Below are 23,776 nucleotides of genomic sequence, written 5' to 3'. Positions count from 1 at the left end.
GGATAATGAGAATAAGGAACTGTTTTATCATCCACTCAGTATTCAAACTCACTTTCTTATTTAACCTACCTTTAGAATATGTAAAAAAGCAAGGTGTGGGGGGGGGGGGATGAAAGTGGGGTGAATTATAGGCCTCCTACGGGGCCAAAAGGAGTGATTTGTAAACAAGCAAAACTACATTTTGCCATTCTAAAATAATGAGAGCTTCTATCTACTATTAAAGGATACCTGAAATAACTCTCCTTGGAAAAAGTGAGCCTGAAAAATAAGGTCCCATAATAATAATTTTAAGCAACTCTTACTAAGAATTGTTCATTTCGTATCTAACAAGTGGTACGCAGTGAATGATCAGCATGTTTGTCTTGAAAACGCTCACAGTTCCCAGAAATGATTTGACTTTCCAAAAATGAATAAAGCTTTAATTTTATAGCATAGCAAACTCTTAGTTTTCATTCTTACCTACAGGACCAGGTTCTCCTGGAAGGCCAGGGTTCCCAGGAGGACCATTAATACCTTTTGGTCCAGGAAGGCCTGGGGTTCCTAGAGTAAAAAGCTCAATTTAATGATAAAGAAAAACTGCATTGCTTTGAAAGCTACAATTCAAAGTTACAATTTAGAATGTTAGCATAGAAACAGTAAAGAATAGAAAGAAAACCCCCAAATATACTGGTGCTTGCTTGATGATTTAAGAATAATTTTAAGTTTTATATTGATTTATTCAGAGGCTGGCATTATTATATATTCATAATAAAAATAATTACCATCATATTATACTGGTAGAGTTAACTGGTAGGATTCTATTGTATGGATATATCAAACTTTTAAAAATCCATTCATGAAAAAAATAAAAAAAAAATCCATTCATGTACTGTTGAACATTTGGGTTGTTGTCAGGTTTTAGCTATTATGAACACTATTCTATTTATGGAAACCTGGTCTACTTAGCTATTATGAGTAATGCTTCTATAAATATCTCTGCACTGGTAATTTTGTAGACACAAGTCTTAATTTATCTTTGGATAAATACTTAGATGGGGTGAAACTGCTGAGTCAGAGAATAGCTATATGCTCTGATTTATAAACAAACAACAATATTTGGGAATCCCAGCTGCTCCAGGTTCTTATATAACATATACTGATCCAATTGTTTTAATAATAGCCATTCTGAGCAGAAATGTAATGCTACTTCACTGTGGTTTTAATTTGCATTTCTCATATTGCTGATAATATTGATCACTTTTGCATGTGTTTATTTGACATTCGTCTTATCTTCTTTTGTGAAATATCTGTTCCAAGTTTTCCTCATTTAAAAAAAGTGGTCTGCATGTCTTATTATTGAGTTGCAGAAGTTCTTTATATATCCCAGATATTAGTCATTTATGAGATATATGTTTTGCAAGTATTTTCTCCTAATGTGTAGCTTCCCTATTCATTTTTTAATTGTGTCTTTTGATGATCAGAAGTAAAGAAGAACTCCGTTTCTTTTTTTCTTTTTATTACTATTATTTTTTCATTTATTTTTATTAGTTGGAGGCTAATTACTTTACAATATTGTAGTGATTTTTGCCATACATTGACATGAATCAGTTTCTTTAAAATAAAAAAAACAGTGTGGAGCAATTGGACATTCGTATGAAAAAAAATGAACCTTGACCCGTAATCACATGATAAAACTATTTTTATTCACGACAGACCATAAACTTAAATATCAAACCTAAACATTGAAAGCTATAGAAAAAATTAGAATAGTTCCATAAACCTGAGTAGGCAAATATTTCTTAAATAAGATACAAAAAACACTAACCATGAAAGAATAGTAAGAAATTAGACTTTAAAATGTAGAAGGAAATGGCAATCCATTCCAGTGTTCTTGCCTGGAGAATCCCATGGACAGAGGAGCCTGTCTACAGTCCATGGGGTTGCAAACAGTCGGACACAACTGAGTGACTAAACAACAACAAGAAGACTTAAAAAAAAGAAATTGGACTTTATTAAAAGTAACATCACATAACAGCATTAAGAGTGAAAGGCAAATTTGCAACAGAATCTATTTGTAATACATGTATCAGACAAAGGATTCATATCCAGAATATATAAAGAACTGCTCTGAATCAATACCAAAAAAAAGACAAATAACTCATTAAATAAGAGCAAAAGGACTTAGAGCAGGCTCTTCATAAAAATGCTACCCAAATGGCCCATAAGTATATGAAAAGGTGTTTAATATTATTGTTCATTAGGAAAATGTAAGTTTAAACTTCATTGGGATACCTCTATATACTGACCAAAATTGCTAAAATTAAAAAGACTGACAATATCAAATGAGGTAAGGATACAGACAGCTGGACATTTCGCAATACAAAGTACTAACCACTATATGATCATGGCAAGCCACCAGGAACTACCTGTAGACATTCATACATTGCAGGTGGGACTCTAAGGCATAAAACCACTTTGGAAAACTGACACCATCTACTAAACTTAAATGTACACCTACTTTATGATTCAGTACTTCTAACACATAAATTTTTGTGTGAGAGAAATGAGTATGTAGCCCCCCCAAAACATGTTAAAGAATATTAATAGCATCTTTTTTCTTAGTAGTTCCAAACTAGAAACAACCCAAAAGTCCATCAAGAAGAGAATAGGTAATTGATTATGGTTTATTTCTTCAATGGAATATTATGGAGCAATGATTAAAAAACCAAACTGCTGACAGGCAACAAGATAACTTTACCTTACATACATAATGATGAGTGAAAGAAGCTAGACACAAAGCTATGTACTAGATGATTCCATTAATGTGAATTTCAAAAACAGGTAAAGTTAATTGATAGTGATAGAAGTTATAGTAGTAGTTACCTGAGAGAGGGAGGTTCACTGTGAAGGGGCATAGGTAAATTTCATGGGGTAAGAGAATTGTTTTATACCTGGATATGTGTGGTGGGTACATGAATATATATATACATATATGTAAATATTCATCTATTGTCTTGTACATTTTACTGTGTCTAGGCTATACTTTAATAAAAAGGTTAAGGAAAAGATAATCAAAGACCCACTCCATCCATGCCACAGTGCAATCCAAAAAACAAAAAATAGACACAAACATAAACAGAGCAGATACTTTAACAAACAAGTTCAGATCACCTACTTGATTATAGTGCTAAGACCCTTTGCTTGTGCAACTCAGTCCATATCATTTGAATAAACTGTATAATTGTTCTACCAACAGCTACCCACGGTGTGCCTGAGGACAACACCCTAAGAGAATCAGCAGCAGGCTACAGAATGGTAGTATACATTATCATCTACAAAAATAGTAAGGCCTCTTAACTGACTTGTGGCTAGCAGTTAGACTCAAAAATGCTCCACCAGTCTCTCTGCCCACAGAATATTGTGCTGCTGAATTGGTAATGCCCATTTTCATTTTCTATGGAAAGAAATTTGGGCAAAAATAGAAAAGTAAAAGAGAGAGTCCGAGATTGCATTGCTGGTCAGTAGCTGGTTGGGAAATAGAACAGAGGTCTGTCAACTAAGACGTTGCTTTATGACATAGATTAGAGTAAATGAGGAAGGAGAGAAAGAAGCATTTAAGAAAAGTAGTATTACCAGGAAATCCAGGAAGGCCTGGTTGTCCTTTTGCTCCAGGGGTCCCCGGTAATCCAGGCAAACCAGTTTCTCCCATAGAACCTTTGATACCAGGGTTCCCTGGGTATCCAGGCAGACCAGGTTCACCCTAAAAATATGAATAAAAAGATAAAACTGAAGTCTCTACATGATTTGGATTATATAACAACATAAAATTATTCATAGAGCTTTTACTGGATGTCAGGTATTCTGCTAAGTCCTTTACATAAATTGCTTCATTTAATCATCAAAACAGCCCTTTGAGTTAGGCTTTATCATCTCCATTTAGAAATGAGAAAATTGAAATCTTGGAGAAACTCAAGTGCCTAAGGTCTCTGGTAAGTAGCAGAATTGGGATTCGAACCAAGGTCTGTCAGATTCCAGATCTCATGCTATTCCCATGAAATGTAGATGCATTATTCTCTTTAATACTAACAACTCTATAAGAAAGATACTATTATCCCCATTTTACAGTGATGTAGCTAATAAGTGGTGGAATCCGAATTTGGGTCCAGGTAGCTTGATTTCAAAACCTGTGATCATCATCCCTAGCATGCTACAATGAAATTAATTGCTTACAATACGCGTGCCAAATAATAACCACAGTAGGTTCTATTGTAAAAGAGAAATTTCATCTTCACATGAAGAAGTCTATGAATTCTTCACTAGACATCTCAAATCCCCATTTCTTCCATGAAAACTTCCAGGACAAAGACAGCTTACCTTAAAAATTAGGGTAGGTTCTTATTCCATTATGCTTATAATGGTTTCACATATGAATGTCTTGACTCTTCAACTACACTGAAAACTTCTTTGTGGTCAGAGATAATTCATATATAGCCACTTTTGCTCAACAAATATTTGCATTGTTTTCTTCTAATAAAGCCTTAGAAGAATTCATATCCATTTTCACAATTAAAACAATTTTTCCCAATAACAATGAGAATATATATGATAACACTAAATCTACCGTGGTGTTTACTGCTCTGCTCATGAGGACTGTGACCTGTCCAACAAAGTATTCAACATCACCTACTGAATATTTCCTTCTTCATTTAGTGCTTATGCTTGTCTAGGTGCATAAGATCATCTATTTGTGACTCAAATGTTTCCACATTATGTTAAAAGCTTTTTAAATGAATGACTTTTCTCCTTACATCCTATTTTTTAAAAAGTTAACAATCTTGGACTTGGAATACATGTACTTTTGTCTGAACACTTATAAATCAAACATGTGGCACATTTTTACACACATAATAGGTATACAGTTAAAGTTTGGATTGAACTGGTTCCATCTTAGGTATTTATACAAAAAGCTTTGAATAAAGAATCATAATTCTTATTATTCATGAACCAATGATATTTATATATCAAAATTTAAAAAAAAAAACAAGAAGAAAATAACATTATCCTGCTAGTGGTAAACATGCAAGGCAGTAGACAAACTTTTGATTATTTATAATAAAGTATGTTAAATTCTACAAAAAAAACCCCACATTGCAATTTCAACCAGTACTTGTTTCCTAATACAGTTCTTATCACCCTATGGCCTTACTCCTTCAAACCAAATAAATTGTAAAAAAGAAAGTAAATATTTCACTAGAACTTCTGAAAAGGACTAAAATTTTCTAGCTTAAGTTTCATCTAAGCTTTTATTATTTATACACTTGCAGGAAAAAAATGAGTTTCAAAAAAAGATATGTAAGATGTGAAAAAGAAGAGAACACTCAGAAAATCAACAAACTGGCCAAGAATCCTGTAAATCATTCTGAGAAGGGAAACTTCTAGTCTATGTAATACTCTCAGCAAAAGCTAGGCATGATTTAAATATTCTTTTTTTTTTTAAATACTTTATTTATCTGGCTGCACTGGGTTGTAGCTGCAGCATGCAGGATCTTTTTTCATTTTAGCTGTAGCATGTGGGATCTTACTTCCCCAACCAGGAATCGAACCCAGGCCCCTGAATGCAGGCCCCTGCATTGGGAACGCAGCATTTTAGCCACTGGACCACCAGGGAAGCCCCGATTTAAATATTCTTAAACCATAAGTATCTACATTTATTCTAATATCAAGCTTTGATATAATTCTTCTAAAATTTAGATATAATTGACATATTAGTTTCAGGTGTACAACATAATGATTCAGTATTCATATATATTATAAAATGATCATCATGGTAAGTTCAGTTAATACTAATCACCATACATAGTTTTACAATTTTTGTTCTTGTGATGAAAAGTGATGAAAAGTTTTAAACAATTTTGAATATACAGTACAGAATTATTAACTATAGTCACCATGCTGTATATTATATCCCCATCACTTAATTATTTTATTGCTAGAGGTTTGTACTTGTTAACCCCTTTCATCTATTTCACCCACCTTCACCCACCCCTGCCTCTAGCAACCACCAATATATTCTCTGTACCCATGAACTTGGTTTTTGTTTGTTTTATTGTTTTGATTTTGTTTATTTGGTTTTAGATTCCACATATAAATGATATCATATGGTATTTGTCTTTGACTTATTTCATTTAGGATAATATCCTCAAGGTCCATCTAAGTTATCACAAATAGCAAGATTTCATTCTTTTTTATACACTACTTCTTTATCCATTTATCTGCCAGTGGACATTTAGGTTGCTTCCACAGCTTGGCTATTGTACATAATACTGCAATGAACAGAGGAGTGCAAATATCTTTTCCAGTTATTCTCTGGATAAATACCCAGAAAGTGAGCTGCTGGATCATATTGTATAGTTCTATTTTTAACTTTATGAGGAACATTGATAGTGTTTACCATAGTGGCTGCACATATTTACAGTCCCACCAACAGTGTGCAAGGGTTCCTTTTCTCCACATCTTTGCCAGCACTTGTTATTTTTTGTTTTTTTTTTTATAATAATCATTCAAAAAGGTATAAGGTGATATCTCATTATGACTTTGATTTGCATTTTCCTGATGATTAGTGATACTGAGAACCTTTACATGTACTTGTTGACCATAGGTATGCCTTTTTTGTTTTTTTTTTTCTTTTTATTATTATTATTATTTTTTTTTTCCAGTGGGTTTTGTCATACATTGATATGAATCAGCCATGGATTTACATGTATTCCCAATCCCGACCCCCCCTCCCCCCTCCCTCTCCACCCGATTCCTCTGGGTCTTCCCAGTGCACCAGGCTCGAGCACTTGTCTCATGCATCCCACCTGGGCTGGTGATCTGTTTCACCATAGATAGTATACATGCTGTTCTTTTGAAATATCCCACCCTCACATTCTCCCACAGAGTTCAAAAGTCTGTTCTGTATTTCTGTGTCTCTTTTTCTGTTTTGCATATAGGGTTATCGTTATCACCTTTCTAAATTCCATATATATGTGTTAGTATGCTGTAATGGTCTTTATCTTTCTGGCTTACTTCACTCTGTATAATGGGCTCCAGCTTCATCCATCTCATTAGGACTGGTTCAAATGAATTCTTTTTAATGGCTGAGTAATATTCCATGGTGTATATGTACCACAGCTTCCTTATCCATTCATCTGCTGATGGGCATCTAGGTTGCTTCCATGTCCTGGCTATTATAAACAGTGCTGCGATGAACATTGGGGTGCACGTGTCTCTTTCAGATCTGGTTTCCTCAGTGTGTATGCCCAGAAGTGGGATTGCTGGGTCATATGGCAGTTCTATTTCCAGTTTTTTAAGAAATCTCCACACTGTTTTCCATAGCGGCTGTACTAGTTTGCATTCCCACCAACAGTGTAAGAGGGTTCCCTTTTCTCCACACCCTCTCCAGCATTTATTGCTTGTAGACTTTTGGATAGCAGCCATCCTGACTGGCGTGTAATGGTACCTCATTGTGGTTTTGATTTGCATTTCTCTAATAATGAGTGATGTTGAGCATCTTTTCATGTGTTTGTTAGCCATCTGTATGTCTTCTTTGGAGAAATGTCTGTTTAGTTCTTTGCCCCATTTTTTGATTGGGTCATTTATTTTTCTGGAATTGAGCTGCAGGAGTTGCTTGTATATTTTTGAGATTAATCCTTTGTTTCTTCATTTGCTATTATTTTCTCCCAATCTGAGGGCTGTCTTTTCACCTTACTTATAGTTTCCTTTGTAGTGCAAAAGCTTTTAAGTTTCATTAGTTCCCATTTGTTTATTTTTGCTTTTATTTCCAATATTCTGGGAGGTGGGTCATAGAGCATCTTGCTGTGATTTATGTCGGAGAGTGTTTTGCCTATGTTCTCCTCTAGGAGTTTTATAGTAATCTTGAGAAAGAAGAATGGAACTGGAGGAATCAACCTGCCTGACTTCAGACTCTACTACAAAGCCATAGTCATCAAGACAGTATGGTACTGGCACAAAGACAGAAATATAGATCAATGGAACAGAATAGAAAGCCCAGAGATAAATCCACGAACCTATGGACACCTTATCTTTGACAAAGGAGGCAAGGATATACAATGGAAAAAAGACAACCTCTTTAACAAGTGGTGCTGGGAAAACTGGTCAACCACTTGTAAAAGAATGAAACTAGAACACTTTCTAACACCATACACAAAAATAAACTCAAAATGGATTAAAGATCTAAATGTAAGACCAGGTATGCCTTTTTTGAAAAAATGTCTTCAAATTCTCTGCTCATTATTTAATCAGATTGGTTTTTCGTTATTGAGTTATTTGAGTTCTTGTCTTTATATATTTTGGATACTAACCTCTAATCAAATATATGACTTGCAATTATTTTTTCCATTTAGTAGCTTGTCTTTTCATTTTGTTGGTTTCCTTTCCTGTGCAGAACTATTTTAGTTTGATGTAATCCCACTAGTTTATTTCTTGATTTTGTTGCCTTTGCTCTGGTGTCCAGTTAAAAAGCTCATTGCCAAGACCAGTGTCAAGGAGTTTACTATCTGTGTTTTCTTTTAGTTTTATGGTCTCAGGTCTTATGTTCAAATCTTTGATGTACTTTGAGTTGATTTTTGTGTATGATGTAAGATAGTGCTCCAGTTTCTTCCTTTTTTTTTTTGCATGTGGCTGTCCAATTCTCCCAACACCATTTATTGAAGAGACTGTCCCTTCTCCACTGTATAATCTTGGCTTCTTTGTTACAAGTTAATTGATCATACATGCTTGAGTCTATTTCTGGGACATCTATTCTGCTCCATTGATCTATGTGTCCATTTTGTGTGAATTCCATACTGTTTGTTTTGTTTCAGCTCAGACAACATTCTTTCCCTCTTACTCTCCCAAAGGAAGAGAACAATCATCAAGGACTAATGGCAGTTGCAGAAGCAATACCAAGAGCTGGCTTCATATTCAGGAGAGACTGCTATGCCTCCTCTTTGTGGTTTTGGGTAGTCCACACATTCAGAGACACTTCTCTAGTAACAAACTACAGAAATGAGCCTTGAAAGTATAGTCTTCATCCTGTTTTGATCATTATAGGCTTAAAATATAGTTTGAAATCAGGGAGTATGATGTCTCCAGTTTTGTACATTTTTCTATTGCTTTGGCTATTTTGGGGGCTTCCCACATAGCTCAGTCAGTAAAGAATCTGCCTGCAATGCTGGAGACCTGGGTTCGATTCCTGGGTTGGGAAGATCCCCTGGAAAAGGAAATGGCAACCCACCCCAGTATTCTTGCCTGGAGAATCCCATGGACAGAGAAACCTGGCAGTCTACAGTCCATGGGGTTGCAAGAGTGAACATGACTTAATGCTGTCTTTGGCTATTTTGGGGTCTTCTATGATTTCATACAAATTTTAGGATTGCCTGTTCTATTTTGTGAAAAATGTCATTGGAATTTTATAGGGATTGCAGTGAATCTATAGATTGCTTTGGTAGAATGGACATTTAAACAATATTATTTTTTCCAATCCATAAGCATGGAATATCTTTATTTTGTTTGTGTCTTCTTCAATTTCTTTCATCAGTGTCTTGCAGTTTTCAGTGGACAGTTCCCTTTGTTAAATATTATCCCTAGATCTTTTATTCTTTTTGATGCAGTGATAAATGGAATTGTTTTCTTAAGTTTTCTTTCTGCTAGTTTGATTAGTGTATAGAAACACAACAGATTTTTAAAATACTTATTTTGCATCCTACAAATTGAATTTGTTTATTCTCATAGTTTTTTGATTTTTAAATATATAATATGTCATTTGCAAATAGGAACAGTTTTACTTCTTCCTTTTCTATTTGATTGCTTACTTCTTTTCCTGGCCTAATTGCTCTGGCTAGGACTTCCAATGCTATGTCGAGTAAAAGCGCAAGGGTGGGCATCCTTGCTTGTTCCTAATCTCAGAGGAAAAGTTTCCAAGTTTTCACCACTGAGAATGATGCTGGTTGTGGGCTTATCTTGTATGGCCTTTATTTTGCTGAGGTATGTTCCCTATATATCTACTTTGTTGAGTTTTTTTTTTTTAATCATATGTGGGTGTTGCATTTTTCAAATGCTTTTCTGCATCTATTGTGAGGATCATATGATTTTTACCCTTCATTTTGTTAATGTAGTGTATCATATTGCTTGATTTACAGAAGTTGAGCCATCCTTGCACCTCTGGAATAAATTCCTCTCAATAATGGTATATGATCCTTTTAATGCATTGGAGTTTGGTTTACTAATATTTTATTGAGGATTTTTTCATCTATGTTTACTAGTGTAATTTTCTCTTTTGTGGCCTCCTTGTGTGATTTTGGTATCAGGGTAATGCTGGCTTCACAAAATTAATTTGGAAATGTTCCTTTGTCCTCTATTTTTTGGGAAGAGTTTGAGAAGGATTGGTATCAATTCGTCTTTAAACTTTTGGTAGAACTCAACAATGACACTATCTGGTTCTAGACTTTTGTTTGTTGGGAGCTTTGATATAACTGAAAATGGAATATATATCATCCCTGATGAGTCAAATTTAACACTGTGAAACTAACAAATATAGTAGCACTGTAAGACTAGAAAGCCATTTTTTAAAACTTTTAATTGGAGGATAATTATTTTACATAATGTGTTGGTTTCTGCCACACATCAACATGAATCAGCCATAGGTATACATATGTCCCCTCCCTCTTGAACCTTCCTCCCACACCATCCTACCCCTCACAGAGCACCCGATTTGAGGTCCCTGCATACTATAGCAAATTCCCACTGCCTATGTGTTTTACATATGGTAATGTATATGTTTCCATGCTACTCTCTCAATTAATCCCACCCTGTCCTTCTCCCACTGTGTCCACAAGTCTGTTTTCTATGTCTGCATCTCCACTGCTGCTCTGCAAATAGGCTCATCAGTACCATCTTACTAGATTTCATATATATGCATCAATATACAATATTTGTTTTTCTCTTACTGACTTACTTCACTCTGGATAACAGGCTCTAGGTTCATCCAGCTCATTAGAACAGACTCAAATGTGTGTTTTTATGGTTAATATTCCATTGTGTATATGTACCACAACTTTTTCATCCATTCATCTGTCAGTGGACATCTAGGTTGTTTCCATGCCTGAGCTATTGTAAATAGTGTTGCAATGAACACTGGGGTACATGTGTCTCTTTCATTTGTAGTTTTCTCAGGGTATATATATGCCCAGTGAATGTGATTGTTGGGTCATGTGGTTCTATTCTTAGGTTTTTTTTTTTTAAGGAAATCTCCATACTGTTTTCCATAGTAGTTATATCATTTTACATTCCCACCAACAGTGCAAGAGGGTTCCCTTTTCCCACACCCTCTCCAGCACTTATTGTTTGTAGATTTTTTGATGATGGCCATTCTGACTGGTGTGAGGTGACACCTCATTGTAGCTTTGATTTGCATTTCTCTAATAATGAGCAGTGTTGAGCATATTTTCTATTGTTTTTTAGCCATCTGTATGTCTTCTTTGGAGAAATGTCTGTTTAGGTCTTCTGCTCATTTTTTGATTGGTTTGTTTTCCTGATGTTGAGCTGTATGAGCTGCTTATATATTCTGGAGATTAATCCTTTGCCAGTTGTTTCTATTGCAATTATTTTCTCCCATTCTGAGGGTTGTCTTTTCATCTTGTTTGCTATTTCCTTTGCTGTGCAAAAGCTTTTAAGTTTAATTAAGTCCCACTGGTTTATTTTTATTTCCATTACTCTAGGAGGTGGGTCAAAGAGGATCTTGCTGTGATGTATGTCATAGAATGTACTTCCTGTTTTCCTCTAAGAGCTTTATAGTTGCTGGCCTTACATTTAAGTCTTTAACCCAATTTGAGGGTTTTTTTTTGTGTATGATGCTAGGAAGTGATCTAGTTTCATTCTTTTACATGTTGTTGTCCAGTTTTCCCAGCACCACTTATTGAAGAGGGTGTACAGATGGAGAGATATACCATGTTCTTGGAATGGAAGAATCAATATTGTGATGATGACTGTACTATCCAAGTAATCTACAGATTCAGTGCAATCCCTATCAAACTAACAATGGTATTTTTCACAGAATTAAAACAAAAAAATTCAAAGTTTGTATGCAAACACAAAAGACCCCAAAGAGTCAAAGCAATCTTGAGAAAGAAAAATGGAGCTGGAGGAAGCAACTTTCCTGACTTCAGATTGTACTACAAAGCTATCCTCAAGACAGTATGGTACTGGCACAAAAACAGAAATATAGACCAATGGAAGAAGAAAGCAAGCCCAGAGATAAACTCACACAACAATGAGTACCTTATCTTTGACAAAGGAGGCAAGAACATACAATAGAATGCTTTTTAACAAGCCTGAAACTAGAACTGTTTTCAAGATCACTGTACTGTATAACAGGCAGTCCATGTAGAAATACTTGTCAGGTTGATAACTTTTTGGCTTTTAAAATTCAAATTCATAAACTAAGAGCGTTTGGATCATAGTCATTCTCTACTATCTCTTAATAACAGGATCTCCCTTCCAATCCATGCAATAACTTAAGACATGGAATAAAATATCACGCTGACCTCAATATACAAAATAGAAGACATCAAAGTTGGTGAAATAGCTACTACTGTTTGTTCTTGTGTTCTATTATAATATTGAAGAAGTGCTGTCAGTAGGGGAAAAAAAAACAGGATGAGTTGAAAATATTTGGTGAGAAAGGGTAAAAACTATACTTTGTTTTATGGCGAGAAGAGTATTACAAAGTAGTCCAATCATTTGGAAGCTGTGGTTCCCACATAATTATTAAATTTTTACAGTTCAATTTATATTTGGAGATTAAAGATACCATGAACCAAGCCATACATAGGTTCCTCTTTAGTTAGGAAATATTAATGATAGGGATACTAAAGAGTGAATGCAGAGATACTCTTAGCTAACATTTTACTAAATGATGTAGCAAAGGGAGTATAAAATAATATCTTCAAGCCTGCATGCTATTTACCTCTTCCAGGTAGTGAAATTTTAAGCTAATGGGGGCAAATTGGTAAATAATGGCTCAAAGTTGCTTGAGCAGGCCAAAACATGGTACATGGGATTCAAAATACATGTTAAAGTGATGAACTTAGAGAAAAGGTGATGAACTCAGAGAAAAATATTATGAACTGTTTGTAACACAATAGGCCCTATAGTATCCTTTACCACCCAAGGAAGAGAAAATCTTTAGTAACTGTAGGTCTATTCAGAAAATCTATTCTTTATCATTCAGCCTTGGTAAATTGTATGTTTTTAGGAATTTGTCCATTTCAAAGTTATCCAATTTGTTTTTGTACACTTGTTCACAGTACTCTCATCTTTTTTATTTCTGTAAATTTAGTGGTGATGTGCCATCTTTCATTTCTAATTTTAAGTATGTGAGTCCTCTCTCTCTTAGCCAATCTAGCTCAATGTTTTCAATTGTGTTTATCTTTTTGAAAGAACAACCTCTTGGCTTTCTTCATTTTCTCTATTGTTTTTAATCTCTACTGTATTTATTGCTGCTTTAATCTTTATTATTTCCTTCCTTCTACCAGTTTTGGGGTTGAGTTTGTTCTTTTTCTAGTTCTTGAAGGTATAATGCTAAATTCTGATTTAGGATCTTTCTTCTTCAATGCAAGCATTTACACTATAAATTTCCTTGTCAACATTACTTTTGCTGGCTTGTATAAGTTTTGGAATTTTGTGTTTTCACTTGTCTCAAGATGTTTTCTAATTTCACTTGTGTCCTCATCTTTGCCCCACTGGTTGCTAAGAGTATGTCCTTTAATTTCTACATATTTGTGAATTTTCCAGCTTTCCTTTTGCTGTTTACAATCTAATGTAATGAAAAAAGGATCTTTGTATGGTTCCCATGTTTTAAAATTTATTAAGACTTATTTTGTGGCCTAACATACGCTCTGTTCTGAAGAATGTTTCTTGTACACTTGAAAAAAAAATGTATACCCTGATGTTGTGAGATGGCCTGTTCTGATGATAGCCATTCCGGCTGGTGTGAAATGATATCTCACTGTAGTTCTGATCTGCATTTCTCTAATAACTGGGGTGGCATGTTCTGTATAGGTCTGTTCGGCCTGACTGCCCATTTAAAAATTGGTCTACTTCCTTACTGAATTAAGAGTTTTTTTTTTTAATATATTCTAGATACAAATCTCTTGTCTGATATATCATTTGCAAATATTTTCTCCCTTTCCCTGGGTTGTCTTTTCAGTTTTTGACATTATCATTTGCAGCACAATATTTTCAGTTCAGTTCAGTCGCTCAGTCGTGTCTGATACTTTACGACCCCATGAATCGCAGCACGCCCTGTCCATCACCAACTCCCAGAGTCTACCCAAACTCATGTCCTTCGAGTCAGTGATGCCATCCAGTCATCTCATCCTCTGTCATCCTGCCCCCAATCCCTCCCAGCATCAGGGTCTTTTCCAATGAGTCAACTTTTCGCATGAGTTGGCCAAAGTATTGGAGTTTCAGCTTCAGCATCAGTCCTTCCAATGAACACCCAGGACTGTTCTCCTTTAGGATGGACTGGTTGGATCTCCTTGCAGTCCAAGGGACTCTCAAGAGTCTTCTCCAACACCACAGTTCAAAAGCATCAATTCTTCGGCACTTGGGTTTCTTCACAGTCCAACTCTCACATCCATACATGACCACTGGAAAAACCATAGCCTTGACTAGACAGACCTTTGTTGGCAAAGTAATGTCTCTGCTTTTTAATATGCTGTCTACGTTGGTCATAACTTTCCTTCCAAGGAGTAAGCGTCTTTTAATTTCATGGCTACAATCCCATCTGCAGTGATTTTGGAGCCCAAAAAAGTTAAGTCTGACACTGTTTCCACTGTTTCCCCATCTATTTGCCATGAGGTGATGGGACCAGATGCCCTGATCTTAGTTTTCTGAATGTTGAGCTTTAAGCCAACTTTTTTCACTCTCCTCTTTCACTTTCATCAAGAGGCTTTTTAGTTCCTCTTCACTTTCTGCCATAAGGGTGGTGTCATCTGCATATCTGAGGTTATTGATATTTCTCCTGGCAATCTTGATTCCAGCTTGTGCTTCTTCCAGCCCAGCGTTTCTCATGATGTTTTAACATGGTTTAATTTATTTATTTTTCTTTAGTTGCTTGAGTGTTTGGTGCCATGTTTAAGAAATAATTATCCTAACCCAAGGTCATACGATATGTTTTCTTCTAAGATTTTCTGCTAGTCAATTTTGGCAAAAAATCTATCTAGGATTATGACAAGAATTGTTCTGAGTCTGTAGTATGATTAGATTTTAAGAAGGAGTAATGGAAGCTAGCAACATTATGCCACATTAAAAGAATATAGTCATTAAATATAAGAGTTATAGAAATCTTAGATATTATCTAGTCCACCTCTCTCATCTCACAGACAAATATTATGCATATATTACTTTATAATTTACAAAGTGTTTTTTTAATCTAATTGAAACCTCACAATAACTCTGTGTAATAGGTTTTATAATTCTTCTTTCTATTTTACTGACAAAGTAATGAAGATAGAAAAGAATTAAGTGACTTACAAGGTCATTCAGACAGACTCGGGACTGATGCTTCTGCCTATAGATTCCCTGTCCAGGATTTTCAGTGTACTTATATTAATTATGCTTTTTGACTAACAAGGACACTCTCTCATAAAGTGTGTCATTTGTAAAACAAAGTACCATCTGACCTTTTACCACTATCCTTACTTCTTAACAACTCACCAATTACAAAATTTTTTTCCTTATGCTTGACATCTCCTAATCATACTATCATGTTCCTGAAACTTTTATTCTACTCTTCTTTTAGAGTAATAGGCAGGAAGTCCTCATTTTGCTCAATAGTATGGGACTACAAAAATGAAAATGCAAGATGAAACCATGTAACGAGATTTAAAAAAATCAATGGGAAAAACATGACCATTCTATGACCTTTAAAAGGTTTTCTCATAACATTAAAATCCTCTTCATATCAGTTACATATATAAAGAGAGTCAAGTTCATATGTTGATCATTTAGTCTTCACCAGCTTTCTTGGCTGCACATCTAAAGTCTCTCAAATGGTGGCAATGTAAACATTCCTTTGGTTGGCTATTTTGTCTCTAATTACATCTATATTAGATATAAATTTCACTTCCAGTGTTATACCTTTCCTTTTTAAAACTGTACTTTCATCACTGTTGATCAGTTTTCTCTTTGATTATTCACTTTTGTTAAACTTCAAGTTGGTTGTCAATGAGAGACAGAGGCAACACACCTACATGCTTTGCTGTCAATGCATGATGGGAAAACAGATTCACAGTGACTAATTATTGACAGAATTTGAAAGAAGTGAAATGACTGCTCACTGATCATGATGCACAGTAGTTATTTACATAGTGGTTTAGGGACTGAAGATTAATATATCATGGTAACTTAAACCTGATCTAAACCTAATCAAAAAATGGGCCAAAGAACTAAACAGACATTTCTCCAAAGAAGACATACAGATGGCTAACAAACACCTGAAAAGATGCTCAACATCACTCATTATCAGAGAAATGCAAATCAAAACCACAATGAGGTACCATTACACGCCAGTCAGGATGGCTGCTATCCAAAAGTCTACAAGCAATAAATGCTGGAGAGGGTGTGGAGAAAAGGGAACCCTCTTACACTGTTGGTGGGAATGCAAACTAGTACAGCCGCTATGGAAAACAGTGTGGAGATTTCTTAAAAAACTGGAAATAGAACTGCCATATGACCCAGCAATCCCACTTCTGGGCATACACACTGAGGAAACCAGATCTGAAAGAGACACGTGCACCCCAATGTTCATCACAGCACTGTTTATAATAGCCAGGACATGGAAGCAACCTAGATGCCCATCAGCAGATGAATGGATAAGGAAGCTGTGGTACATATACACCATGGAATATTACTCAGCCGTTAAAAAGAATTCATTTGAACCAGTTCTAATGAGATGGCTGAAACTGGAGCCCATTATACAGAGTGAAGTAAGCCAGAAAGATAAAGACCATTACAGCATACTAACACATATATATGGAATTTAGAAAGATGGTAACGACAACCCTATATGCAAAACAGAAAAAGAGACACAGAAGTACAGAACAGACTTTTGAACTCTGTGGGAGAAGGTGAGGGTGGGATGTTTCGAAAGAACAGCATGTATATTATCTATGGTGAAACAGATCACCAGCCCAGGTGGGATGCATGAGACAAGTGCTCGAGCCTGGTGCACTGGGAAGACCCAGAGGAATCGGGTGGAGAGGGAGGTGGGAGGGGGGATCGGGATGGGGAATACGTGTAAATCTATTGCTGATTCATGTCAATGTATGACAAAACCCACTGAAAAAATAAATAAATTAAAAAAAAATTCACCTCTACATGAGACATCAGAAGCAAATATGATGCATGAAAAAAAAATGTTATTATTAAACAGCATGCCTAATGAATGCCAAAAAAAAAAAAAAAAAAAAACCTGATCTGTATTGTTGTGGACTGATGTCATTTAACCAATCTGTGGTAAATTTGTCATGTCAGACTGTACAAAGCAAAGACTGCCTGCATCTACTAGAACTGAGTGTAAAATCTTATTTTTTAAATGTGTCACCATTTTAAGATAAAATAATACCATCTGAAAGAAACAACAGAATACTTCAAATACAAGATTTCCTGGTTTTATCAACTCTGCAAGTATCCAAGCTTAGTGTAGAATTTGCTTATTGAAATATACTTGTAGGCTGCATAGAAAAACTAAGAGTTAGCCTCTTACTTAGAGAGTTGAATACACTGTGGACACTGGCCAACTGAAACAGGTTTTTCTGCTGTAATTTATTATAATTTCAGAGATGAGTTATTATGATCATTTTGGTTCCATTATAAGAATGCTAAAATTCTCTCAGTCTAGAAAAAATATGGATGAAAATATTTATAAAATTTTTAAATGAAATTTAAAATCAATAAGTACAGAATGGAGTTTGTAACAAATGGTTTTAAGTTATATGGATAATTTATTTGGGAGAAATAATAGTTCCTCACCTCACACAACATACAGAAAAGAAAAATTTAAACTCTATACTGCTAATCTGTAATTAATAAGCAGAAATTTCTCTTGATTACTTCTTACAATAAGTTGCTTGACTAGGCAACCAAAATATAGCCTTTTGTATACTATTAACAAAAAAAATCTTAAAAATATTATTCAATGAATTCTTATCTCAGTGAGAGCTTTCACTAATTCCACAATTACTTTTCTAGTACTCTTAAGTTTTGTGTTGTAACTGAATGATTGAACATCATTATGAGACAACATTTCACTGGGAGAAGACACTTGCAATGTATATATAATAGACAATGGACACATCTTGGTTAGTTATAAAATACTTCTGCAAATTAATAGGGATTACTACTCTTTTACATGGAATTAAGCAGTTATCAAATATTTGAAAGTCCAGTGATTCTTAAACAAGTTCTAAATTTGATTCCTTGAGAAATAACATCAAAGTTTTCACACTGACTAGCGGCATAGACGGAGAAGGCAATGGCACCGCCACTCCTGTACTCTTGCCTGGAAAATCCCATGGACAGAGTAGCCTGCAGTCCATGGGGTCGCTAAGAGTTGGACACGACTGAGCGACTTCACTTTCACTTTTTACTTTCATGCATTGGAGAAGGAAATGGCAACCCACTCCAGTGTTCTTGCCTGGAGAATCCCAGAGATGGGGGAGCCTGGTGGGCTGCCGTCTATGGGGTCACACAGAATCGGACACGACTGAAGCGACTTAGCAGCAGCAGCAGCATGGAGGGATATGTAAAACTGTTTCGGAGAACCACTTCATACATGCATTTAAGAATACTATTTCACTTTCATTAATTTTGTAAGTTACTTTGCTTATAAGCCTCTTCAAGTTAGTTAATAATAATATTAGGACAAAGACCAACAACTCCATCACTAAAAGGGAAAGGAAAACTAAAACTAGGCAGAAATATGCCTTTTAGTTACTGAAACATACTCAAACAGCAAGATAGAGAGAAAATAAAGAAATCAGAAAGATCCCCCCTTCATCCTTTTTTGGATTGGCTGCAAACTCTAAAACACATCTCCTTACAATATAAAAGAGAAAGAATGAATTTCTTGCCCAGAGATTCATGTCACACTATACTATATCACACTATAGTTTAAGGAAGAATTAGGAGCAAGCACAGTGTTAAAGAAAAATCATATCTGCTCAGGCGTATACCAGAGTAGGATTACCTTTGGGCCAGGAAGACCTGGAATACCAATGCCTGAAATACCAGGATCACCTTTTTCTCCTTTCTGTCCAGGTAATCCTGGGGAGCCAGGTTGTCCAGGAACTCCAGGAGGTCCAAGAGACCCTTTTGCACCCTGGGGGCCTGTTAAAAACACATAACATGCAATCTTTTACAAAATATTGTATGGGATATATATAATGCACATGACCACACAAAACGATTTTTAAAAAGAATTTCATAAAGTCTGATTTATATAATAAAGAGCTTTATAATCAGAATTGTATAAAAGCCTATTTTTAAAGGAAGTTTAAGTGAAAGGGAGTATGCTAAGTTCATGCTAAGTCGCTTCAGTCATGTCAGTCTCTTTGTGACCCTATGAACTGTAACCCTCCAGGTTCTTGTGTCCATGGGATTCTCCAGGCAAGAACACTGGAGTGGGTTGGAAGGGGGTATAGTTGGAGAAAAAATGTAAGTTTGTGAATTCTTTCTAAAGTTCTGTCTCTTAATTCCCACTTCAAATACTTGTGTAATGAGAGAGCTCTACCCACTGATTGCCTTAGATATCACCTCAGTTTGACTCTGTCAACAACAGTTTCTTTTCTGATAACAAAGATAGTCAACCATCTTCCATTAATGGAACTAAATATTTGGGAAATTTTCATCACTCACCTGGAAAACCCATATCACCCATGCTTCCTTTAAGTCCAGGAGGTCCTGTAAGTCCTGGCATTCCAGGGAGACCAGGGTTACCCTTGGGACCTAGAAAAATCAAATTGCTTAAAATTAAGACAAGTCAGCAATACTATGGTTGCTTGGTTTCCTGGAATGGGTCTTAAATAAAATGAAAGCATGAGACTGAATGGACCATATATTAATATATGATAAAGTTTCACAAATCTAACTGGACATTAGACAGGCAAAAGTTATCAAGAAATCTCCTTAGGAACATATTACAATATAATCACAGCAATAGAGGGCTCCCAATACACGTTTATTTTAAAATGCAAGAATCCTGTGTCTTGCCCTAAAACCACTCCAGTTACCTGAAGTCTTATTTGTTGTACACATATAACTATCACCAGGACATCTTGTTTCTTGCCCTAAAACTATTCCAACCACCTGAAGTCTTATTTGTCATATGTGTGTAACTACCTTACTATATTTATCACAGATAAATTCAATTTAAAGAGAGTCTTTTAAAAAGATTCAGAAGCTTTCCCATTGAAAGCCTTATCATGTGCAACCAGAAGAGGAAAGTGGTAACCTGTCATGATACATACACCTTTGGCACATTAGGCCAGGGATAGGTAAGAGTTGATGGAGAAGTACCGGACTATCTTCCCCCCAACAGTCATGGCTACTGCGTTCATCATGGCTGCTGTGTTTGCATTCTTCCCAGAGCTTAGATACTTCAGTTCTGTGGTGTCCCCTAGGTATTTTCCAAGGACTACAACGTTGCCTTCAACATTATTTGCTTTTATTTTTTCTTTCACACTGTCTTCTCACTCAGGAAAGAGAATGCAAAGTATATGAAAGATAGATAAGGAGATAATTTTTCCTTCCAACTACATTAAGATAATATAGCATACAGTCCAGAGCAGAATAACTGATCTAAAGGGCTCTTAGGAGGATGGTAACAGCTACTCTTTATTGTTTAGGGGTCCAACTAAAAGAAAATGGTTTAAGAAGCAGCAAAAAAAAAAAGTTTTATTAGAAACAAAAAAATCCACATTGATTGTAAGAGTGATTAATGCTATAACACATTACCAATGAAGGTTGTGAAATTCTTACTCCTAGAAACTTTTAAAACTAGAAATGGCAGTCATCTGTTTTACATGGTTTAATGATTAACTTGTCTGAAGGCAAAAAAATGAAAGGGGTGAATTCTTTAGGCTCCTAACAGATAACTGTCTAGTCTACATATGCTACAATGTAAATAAATAAAATATAGCACCTTACTTGGATGTACTTCTGATTCTGTGTATACTCTGAGGCCAGAAAAAAGAAGAAATTGAGTAAAGAAAAATATCCTACAAGTCTTTTCTGTTGACATTTGTGCCAATGGCAACATTTTTGTCAAGGAGAGGTCCATATCTCAGTAGCTTCCCAAACATATTGCCATGACCAGATTCAAAATATCACTACACATGATAAATACATAATTACTTTGTTCCAGGGGTCAGGATCAGCCAGCCACCCAACTACTACAGGTGGTTTATCATACTTACCTGATGGTCCTGGCAATCCAGGTTGTCCACTCAGTCCAGGTTGCCCTGGGTCTCCAGGCAAACCCTGGTAACCTTTTGGCCCTGCAACTCCAGGAATACCTTCCAAGGATGAGTAAAAGAAAGACAAGTTAGGCTGGTATTATTAATCATTAAATACATTTTACAAAGCAAGCTACCCAAACTCTGAAATATGAATGAAATACAGGAACCAGTGATATTCTGATATAGTGTGAACCAATATCACTGGACTCATTAAAATCTCCCAGTTTTTAAAGTAGCTACCATTAAGAACTTCAGAGCACTCAATAATTAAGCCACTTTCCTCTTTGGGCCTCAGTTTCTTACACTGTAAAATGAAGGAATTTGGGGCAGGCCGTCTCTACTCTATCTCTTAGATTCTATAACTATCTTTCATAACTTTATATTAAGGCAAATACAGTTTACTGACACTATTTTGCAGAAGGTACAATGGAAAGAGAAGCTTTGCAAGAAGTAAATCAAGAAATGTAATTCATTTTAACAATAATACAAAATTAGGTGGCCTTGCCTCTTTCATGATTATATACAAAATTATAGTAATGTCTTAAAACTCTTGTTTGAGGAGAAATCCCACCAAGCCCTGCTCACTGGGAAACTTATAACATCTATGTACACACACACACACACACACCCCTGCACACATACTCACACACATACATGGACTGACAATAGCAATGGTTTCAACACAGAAAGAGCCACAAACCTTACTTCAATCTGCAAATAAACAAAGTTTAAAAGTTCCATGTTGTTTGAAAGGATATTCTATGTAGATTGGATTGTGTTTTATTTATTGTTTTGTGCTTTTTCATATTTTTCCCCTGGTGGTTCAGCTGGTCAAGAATCCGCCTGTAATGCGGAGGACATAGGTTTGATCCCTGGGTAGGGAAGATCCCCTGGAGAAGAGAATGGCTACCCACTCCAGTATTCTGGCCTGAAGAATCCCATGGACTATCCATGGGGTTGCAAAGAGTTGGACACAACTGAGCGACTTCACTTCATGTATTTTCTGATGCTTTGTTATGAATATGTTATAGTTTTATAAAAAGAATAAAGGATTTTTATTTTAAAAATCTGTTATACTTCATATCTAATTTGCTTCTAATTAAATAACTGCAGTAACACAATTGTTTCCTAGACCTACTTCCAGCAACCTTCCCCAGGGGTGTTTGGCTGTTCTTAGTCCAATATTTGTTTATTCTTTTAGGTTAGAATAACAGTGAACTGTACTTAAAAATCAAGTATGATATGGGTATCAAAAATCTGCAGGACAACAGTGTACCCCTCATCTTCATTTGGTTTCAAGAAAAAAAATTTTAAATGGCCAGAAAATTTCCCAAACACTGAAATCTGTTTTCCAAGTAATTCTGGTTATTTATCCATCTTCTCTTGATCATATTCTATACACTACTTTCTGGAAGGCTTGAAAGTGACTGTTTATTTTAAAGCCTCATAGTTTGTGATAGATAAACTACAAAGAAAACACTCAAGCAAAAGTTGATCAGTGAAACAGTACAAGTCAGTAAAAACTAGCTTTCATTACCAAAATTTGATATACCTAATTGCCTTAATCCTGGATTACAAGTCCCTTTCCATGCTAATAAAAATTAAACTTCATACCTACCAGGAGAAAAATTAAAATAAATGCATCCACTCACCTGGTAGGCCAGGGTCCCCTTTCTCTCCTTTTGAGCCCAGCAGATCTGGATCCATTGGCCCAGGAAGGCCTGGAAGACCAGGCTCTCCTTTACTACCCTTCTCTCCCGCAGGGCCAGGAAGTCCTGGCTGACCCTGCAAACCATCCTCACCTAAAACCAACATGTGTGGGAAAGACACAGCCGATCAGGTTCATCTATCCAGGATTAATGCATATAAAGATTATTCATATGTTACACAGTTGGGTAGGCCACTGACCACCCAAAACACTCATGCACCTTATTCATTGTCTATAAATAACTCAAGCTCACTTTTACACTCAAACAACAATCTCTCTCCTGGTGTTCTCTGACAAATACAGACTGTAAAAAAAAAAATAAAAATTACATCCCTGTATGTTGTTATTTTGAGTTAATGCTTATCATATTTCATAGTATTCAAACTAAGCATGCCATCAAACTGAAAACAGGAACTACTTAAATGCCACGTCACTTAGAAACAAAATACAAATAAAGCATTGCTCATTTTTAAGCAGTCAAAAGTATTCTGTGTTGACGTAAAGCAAAATTTTTAATTTTCTTTCTTTC

The 23,776-nt window shown here is 35.6% G+C and overlaps 1 protein-coding gene and 1 non-coding gene across 2 annotated transcripts in view; both read right to left on the bottom strand.

Moving 5' to 3' along the window:
- The window catches only part of COL4A5 (collagen type IV alpha 5 chain), a 239,754-nt gene that overhangs the window by 29,528 nt on the left and 186,450 nt on the right, over window positions 1-23,776 (bottom strand). The window contains exons 33-38 of the mRNA XM_061135980.1: window positions 23,192-23,341; window positions 21,498-21,596; window positions 19,939-20,028; window positions 19,271-19,410; window positions 3,613-3,739; window positions 460-540 (exon numbers count right to left, since the gene is read on the bottom strand). Of these exons, the coding sequence (XP_060991963.1) occupies window positions 460-540; window positions 3,613-3,739; window positions 19,271-19,410; window positions 19,939-20,028; window positions 21,498-21,596; window positions 23,192-23,341 (687 nt within the window). The remainder of the gene's footprint in view (window positions 1-459; window positions 541-3,612; window positions 3,740-19,270; window positions 19,411-19,938; window positions 20,029-21,497; window positions 21,597-23,191; window positions 23,342-23,776) is intronic.
- Window positions 8,840-9,050, bottom strand: LOC133053374 (small nucleolar RNA U3). Its single transcript, XR_009692273.1, has one exon. It is a non-coding gene; the product is annotated as a small nucleolar RNA U3 (small nucleolar RNA).

Source organism: Dama dama, chromosome X (genome assembly GCF_033118175.1).
Source record: "Dama dama isolate Ldn47 chromosome X, ASM3311817v1, whole genome shotgun sequence".
Taxonomy (NCBI): Eukaryota; Metazoa; Chordata; class Mammalia; order Artiodactyla; family Cervidae; genus Dama; species Dama dama.
The sequence above is the reverse complement of the archived record's forward strand: the minus strand, read 5'-3'. Positions and strand labels throughout refer to the sequence as shown.